Below are 7500 nucleotides of genomic sequence, written 5' to 3' on the forward strand. Positions count from 1 at the left end.
TGTAGGTATTAAGAAAAAAAAATAAAATGTCTATAGTCAGAATATAATGTAGATAGGTAGCTCATTCTAATATTTATATAAATGAACAAACATGTAAGCATTTTAGGAATGAAAGTATAGGCTCGAAAAGGGTGGTTTGAAGAGCGTGTCACACCTTTTTATCATCTAAAATAGTATATTTCACAGCATCAAATTAATCTTACTCAATATCCAACATCCACTGTATTTTGTTTGTTTGTGAAATATGTTTGAATGTAGATGTTCTCACAAGTACTTGGTTATGAAGAAGCTAGTTATTTTTTTATTATTTTAATTATTTTTTTATTTTATTTTTTGCACTGATATTATTTTTGAACATCAAGCAAAAGGGGAAAGAAGTTAGACCAGATAGATCTAATAATTGCCTCCTTGGTGATTAAGTACTTGTAATGTCATCTGTGTGTAAATACAACTAATATATTAAATTCACAATGGACTTGGCATTTATGTACATCCCTCCAGCCATCAACTCGTTAAGGACTAGCAGTAAGTGTGGTTGGAGGATTAGTATATTGCTAACGCCAGTTGACTGTGATGCCAGAAATCTTAACCATACATGAAATAATGTGTTTTGTATGTCCAGAGGCATTAGAGAACAAGTTGGATGTCTGATTTCTTGGTCATCAGGAAGTAGCACAGTAAATTTGATTAAAGTTTTAGCTTAAGGTATAAAAAAATAATGATATGCTGTTTTTTCAGATAATGGCTATTACCTCTATGGTGAAAGTGAGGGTCAGCTTAATCTGAGTCGGCCCTTAGAGGCTCCCGCAGGTATGCCAGAGGATGAAGATGAAACCCTTATGGATGAAGTGGCTGCGCAGATTCTTCATATATGTTTCCACATTGGGTAAATTTTATGCATTACTTGGTTGTATTTTGTTCAGCCTTGTTCTAATGTGATATAATAATCAAACTGGTTTTTAAGTTTGAAACTTTAAATGGACTTGTTTTTAATGTAAATTTTGAAAAGTTATATGAAATAGATATATGTACACTTTAACAATATTCAGCATTGAGTTTTGTGTGTTACAGGCCAGAAACTTGGGTGAAATTGGTTTGTGGTGTTGCTTGCTATGCCTTGCTTCACTTTCTTCTGTTGCGGTACATTCTAGTCAGCATGAGACGTCAAGTGACACAACAAACCCTCAATCTGGTTACGCAGATGCTGAATCTCATCATTCAGAATAATCCACATGTGTGTAGTAATTGACTTTGTCTATGATTGATAGTATTTAGGTATTTTTACAGTGACTTTAATGCTAGTACTATTTGTGTTTTGTATTAATCTGTGATTTATTTTCATTTCTAGAGATAGTTTGATTTTTTTTTTCATACTGACTAACAAATGATAGTAAAGCCTTAGCCGCTTTTCGTATTTGCTTTTCGTATTTGCCATTTCATTTTGTATGGTATGATTTACAGATCCTGGGATTAATTCACCGAATGGGAGTGCAGCTGCCACAGGTTGCTGCACCACCTGTGCCTCCTGCTCCAGCTCCAGCTCCTACTGAGGTTCCCATCTTGACAAGTAATCCTACAGTGGAATCAGCCTTGCCAGAGAAGAGTGAACCCCAGACACCCCAGTTTACCTCGAGGTTGGTTAAGCTGTGGATTAGTTCTTATTTCAGATGTTAGCTTTTCAGTTGAATTCTGTGCCTTTGCTTCCAAAAGAGAATATCATGCCATGCTCTTTGGTCTGTTGAGTTTCTTGGTGGGAAACATGTAGAAGTAGTTTACTTTTTCAAGTCATTGCTGTATGAGAATACAGGTGCTTGATTTATTTTTTCTCAAAGATTAGAAGAGTTTTGATTTAGGCTGATTTAATTGTCCATAAAGTGCCAAAGTTCAGAGGAAGGAAAAAATAAGTTGACTTTGTCACTGATTATTGAATGACAGTATTGCAATTATATTTAAAAAAATTCATGCTGGTAGTCAATTTCCAATGAAATGCTTGCAGGTATGCAACAGACTTTGAGCCCATGCACTGCCTGGGACGTGGCGGCTTTGGTGTAGTGTTTCAGGTCCGGAACAAGCTTGACGAGAATGAATATGCGGTGAAGAGGATAACATTACCAGCAAAGTAAGACAAAAGGATTGTTTGGGCTCTTGTAATTTACTTAACATGGTGAGGAATAAATTAACATTTTGATGAAGATCAGTTGATGGTAAAATATTTTGAGTACCATGAAGCATGTACAAGAACATATCATTTGTGTGAATGTTGGAGGATTATTCTTAGTTGGAAGCTTTTTCCTAGTTGGAGAAATATGTGACAACTGTGCATCACCATTTCTCTTGTATTTAGATATTAATTTAATGTTTTATGGCACTGATGATTAGATAAGAAGCATACAGTATTATTTATTAATAATTGAGAAAGCCATTAGTCAGTTGTGCATAAAATCATAGTTATGTAGCAAAGTGCCAACTGATATTAACTCATTATTTATGATTTTACAAAAAAATAACAAGAAATGTTGAGTATACCTATGAAATAGTTAAACAATTTATTTTGTGTTATGAAAAACTCAACAAATATAAATCCACATTTTTACCATACCAATTGATTTCTTAACTTCTTTAAAAAGAAAAGAAAAGAGCATAAAGGAAGGAAAAGAACTAATTCTGTATGTTAGCTGAACAATTCATTTAGAAGAAAACTTTGATATTCAAAATTATTCTTTTAGCATACTTACAAAGGTTGAAATCCTTCAGATACTAATATATTCGTCATATTCAGGGAATCATCGGCAGAGAGAGTAAAGCGTGAAGTCCGTGCACTTGCCAAGTTAAACCACACCAATATTGTGCGTTATTACAACAGCTGGTTAGAATCGCCTCCTCCTGGTTGGCAAGATGAGTCTCTTACTCTCTTACAGAGTGGGTAAGTAATTAACTGATAGATTAAGAATGTTTCTTAGTGATGTAGGAGTGTTTTATTTTCTATTTTTGCTTGTGATACTGTGATTGTGTTGAGGGAATCATTTTTATATATGGTTTTCTCAAAGATTGTGCAGTTTGTGAAAGGTTGAAGTATTTACGTCTCATTTGATTTAGGTTTTGCTATTTTTATTATTAATTTGTATAATCTCTCTCAACTTTCAAGATCTGAAGCATTGTCCATGTCCCCTTTCTCTCATGGGGCAGAAGAGACTCGTGACAAGTGCCAAGAAGAGAGCTTTGCCCATCTCGATGCAAAGGAAGCCTTGAGTAATTCTATCTCGGATGTTGTGAACAAACTTGCCCCCAAACCTTATGAAAGCTATAGCAGGGTTGAGGACCTGGAAGGCAGAAGTGTGTCCTTTAGTGGATATGAGGAGGATTCTGAAGAGGAGTCAGAGGAGGAGGAGGAGTCAGAGGGTTTGCAGGAGAGCACAGATAAGTCTTCCAGTTGGTGGCAAAATGATAGCAAAACAGGAGACATTCAGGACACCCAGAATGATTTTGCTGCAGAAGATTCATTTGAAATAGTTTTTGAGAAACCCAAAGCAAAGCCAAGTGAGAGAAATGATGGCTGCACAAGTAATAAAAGTGACTCTGAAGACGCTAGCATGCAGATTAGAAACAATGCTAGTGAATTAGAGGACAGTCTCAATCAGTCAATAGTTTTTGAAGATTCAGGGTGTGATAATGAGAACAGTTTATCTGTACACAGTACTTTATTTGATGATAAAAGCTCTAGTCAAGAAAGAAGTAGCCAGAGCAAGGGCAAGGAAAGCCACAAAATTCACAAAAAGCTGCAGAAGAGGAAAAGATTACAGAGCCATCCAGTAGGGAGTGATACAAAGGAAACAAGTGAAAGACCAAGAACATTAAGCCTTCGAACAAGTATGGAGAAGTTAACATCCCATCCTAAAGAAGAGGCTGGTGTTCTCCGTAGCAGGACCTTCTTGTATATCCAGATGGAGCTTTGCCAGAGGGAAAGCCTGAAAGACTGGCTCTTGCAAAATGAAATTAGAAATAAAAAGACTATCTGTGATATGTTCAATGATATTGTGAAGGCTGTTGAATATGTCCATGATAATCAGCTTATGCATCGAGATCTGAAGGTAAGTAGTCCTTTGATGACTTTAAAATATATAAGTGAATTGATGAATTAGAAATTTCATTATCAATGTCAGAAACAGGCATTTTTATTATGAATGAAATTGATTGCATTGCACATTTTCTTTAAAAATAAAATTCTCTCTTTTTCAGCCTTCTAATATCTTCTTCTCACTTGATGGAAAGATAAAAATAGGAGACTTTGGTTTGGTAACCACTATTGCAGAGGACCTGCGAACCCCAGGGGTTGTTCAGCCAGGCTACATGGATAGGTTGCCTGATAGTCACCACACCCATCGTGTGGGGACTCAGCTGTACATGAGCCCAGAGCAAGTATGTGATAAAAAGTGTTAACTGTTAGATTTTATTATTTCTAAAATTTCTGAAATTATCATTATTGTATAACAGTTGGATAACATCCTTACAAATCTGTAATAGAAAATATGAAAAAAGAAAAAAATCTTGTCATAGAATAGGCATGTAATTATTTTTAAAACAATGGCCTTGAGTACATGTCCTGTCCACTTTAGTTTTCTGTGAATTTTGTTGTACACAGATGGCTAAACACTTGCTTAGCCAGCAAGAAGTCAGTATCAGTTTATAAAACGTGATATTTTCAAAACAATCAAAGAAGTAAGGCATTTGAAGCTGGGTAGTACTGATGATAGAAAATCTACGGTGCAAGTTGCTACATGCATAACGTGGTTTCTACTTATTTCAATAATTTATCATTTTGGTTTTTAATTTTTGTTAATAACTAACAGCCTGTTTTTATTGCATATCCATAAGTTAATATCAGTGGAATGATATTGAACATGCAAAATAGTTCAATAGTAAAATTAGGTACATTGAATTTAAGTTCAGTTCTTAACAATAGGGTTTAGGGTAAGCCTTTGGCAATATTACAATATCTATGGTTACATTTCAGAGATGTATGTGATGACCAGTGACACCTAATAGTGTCTCACCATTTTTATGGTGATGGAATTTAGGCTTTATGTGCTGCCATCAATAAACAATGGTTTAAGTGAGATGGTTTTATTTCAGGTAATGGGCCAAGTTTATGATTACAAAGTAGACATATACTCCTTGGGACTCATATTCTTTGAGATGCTTGTGCCATTTTCCACTGGCATGGAGCGTCTGACAGTCATGACCCGCGTACGAGACGGAACGTTCCCAGATGGCTTCATAGAAAGTTATCCTGATGAGGTAAACTACTCTGCTTAATCAGAGACAAAATCTATACTGTTATTTAGAGGTGACAAGGAATTTTTTGTTTAGCTGTTTAAATGGGCTAGTTTTACTGATTCAAATGAGTAATATTATTAGGTCTCATCAACATGCACACAACCAAATGCCCACAACCACATGCCTAGATGCTTATATGCTTTTATTCTCATACATCCGCACACCACACATCACATTTATCCACATACCCAGACACATCTTAGCACACCGCTTCACACACCCCTTCACACATCCACACATACATCTAGACACATCCACACACATCCACCCCCACTCCTACTCCCACCCCCACCCCTACACATACTCACATATACCCACACACATCCAAGGACACCCATACTACTGTGATGTTAATCTTATCTGTCTGTCTAATCATTAACTTCTGACCCCTACAGACAGAATTACTGAAGCTCATGCTCTCTGCCAATCCGGATATGCGTCCCACAACAAGAGGCATCCGTGCTAGAAACCCTCTGAGACCACTCCAAGGCATCTCTGTTGATGACATCCAGCCTGAGGATCACTTCCATCTCTCTCGTCAGCGCTCCCTTGTACATTCCCAGTCATCTTCATACTCCATCGCTTCATCCACTTCATCAGGGAGATGATAATGATGATGTCAGGAAATCATATCTTTTGTCTTGGGAGTTTTTCATCCTTCATCCTCATTTTTCAAGTGTGACTTGTTCATCAATGCTTTTAGTCCTCTCCTTATACCTCATTTCAAACAGTCATGTAATGTTTCCATAGGCTAGAGAACTTGTATCACTACTCATCAAAGATCTGTTTGCTTGCAACATGTACTTTGTCATGGTAAAATTTGTGTTAATATTTTAGCAGCTTTATCATGGAGTTTTGACCATCTTTTTATCAATAGGATCATTTTCTGAAAAGTGAATGGGGTGTTTACATAACACTTTTGGAGGTTGTACTACAAACAAATGTTATCACAAACATTACCTAGTGCCACTGGGAAAATGTTGTGTTCACTTTAGTGTTGCTGTGTTAAATGTCTCTGCACATAGATGGTTCTGCCAGTGCTTAGCCACAAAGGAGTCAATTAGAAGAGCTTGTGACCTCACCTTTGCTTGAGTTGGCGGGAAAAGCGCTTTTTTTACTAATTATTTCAATATTGATACTGTTATTTTTATTGTAAACATTGTAGTTACTATATTGTTATTGGCATTACTAACATCAGTATCAAATACTAGAAAATATTACTGAAAATCAAGGAAAAGGTTGAGACAGGTACTCCTTGTAACTAGCTCATTGGTGACTTAGTACTTGTGGAGCCATCTATATGTAAAAACAATTACTAAATTAAACACACAGTGGACATGGCATGTAGCACATGCCATCCCTGTTGGTATGTGGTTAAAAGGCATACATATTTTTTTTCAATTTCTCTCTTCTCTTTGGTGCAGATATAAGTTCCGTACTGAGCTTGTTAAGCTAGGTGATACAAAATCGAAATGTATCAACCATTGTGGGAGTCTAGAGTGGCTTTCTGGTATTATGAAACAAAGAACAGTACTTATAGTGTGCATAAGTATTACTTCCCTCACATTATGTGAGACTCTTCCCCAGTATTTCTGTAACACAACATTGAAAATCTGTCTTGGAGACTACTCTTGGATGCATGTAAGCGGTATACATACATTTTCAAAAAACAGAAATAAGAAATGTATTATTACAGTTACCTATAGTCATAGAGCATATCTCTTTTCCATAATATTCACACCTCAGTAAAGCTGAGCTTTGTTAATGGTATTTTATATTTCATATGTTGTAAGTAAAGGGTTTACCTAATAGAAGTGAGTCTGCATTTTATTTTTTTGTGATCAAGTATAACATCTGATTTTATTATTTTGTTTTTGGAGAGGTTTGACCAAAGGAGATGAAGTGTTTTTTCAAAGGACTTTTTATCATATTGATTGAGACCAAAGCTTGTTTTGATCATTGTAGATTGTTGTGGAGTACATGCTTTGAGTGTTATAAATTTATTTTTTATATTTGATTATCGTCTAGTATTATATAGCTATCTTTCATTAGCAATGATGTCTAGTATTCACAAGTAGTATCAAAGTTAAACTGGTTAGTCATACTACATCATGTGTGCAAGCATCACTTATTATCATTAGTATTACATTCATGTGAGTAAAGGGT

At 35.7% G+C, this 7500-nt stretch overlaps 1 protein-coding gene across 3 annotated transcripts in view; it reads left to right on the plus strand.

Annotated features, from left to right (window-relative positions):
• The window catches only part of LOC113830140 (eukaryotic translation initiation factor 2-alpha kinase), a 31145-nt gene that overhangs the window by 22483 nt on the left and 1162 nt on the right, over positions 1-7500 (plus strand). For all 3 annotated transcript variants that reach the window (XM_027383342.2, XM_027383341.2, XM_027383343.2), the window contains exons 9-17: positions 739-886; positions 1072-1234; positions 1462-1634; positions 1997-2119; positions 2780-2923; positions 3146-4088; positions 4237-4416; positions 5131-5295; positions 5730-7500. The exon at positions 5730-7500 is cut by the window's right edge and continues 1162 nt beyond it. In XM_027383342.2, coding sequence (XP_027239143.2) covers positions 739-886; positions 1072-1234; positions 1462-1634; positions 1997-2119; positions 2780-2923; positions 3146-4088; positions 4237-4416; positions 5131-5295; positions 5730-5942 — 2252 coding nt within the window. In that variant the 3' untranslated portion in view covers positions 5943-7500. The remainder of the gene's footprint in view (positions 1-738; positions 887-1071; positions 1235-1461; positions 1635-1996; positions 2120-2779; positions 2924-3145; positions 4089-4236; positions 4417-5130; positions 5296-5729) is intronic.

The sequence above is a fragment of the Penaeus vannamei genome, chromosome 33 (genome assembly GCF_042767895.1).
Source record: "Penaeus vannamei isolate JL-2024 chromosome 33, ASM4276789v1, whole genome shotgun sequence".
Lineage (NCBI taxonomy): Eukaryota > Metazoa > Arthropoda > Malacostraca > Decapoda > Penaeidae > Penaeus > Penaeus vannamei.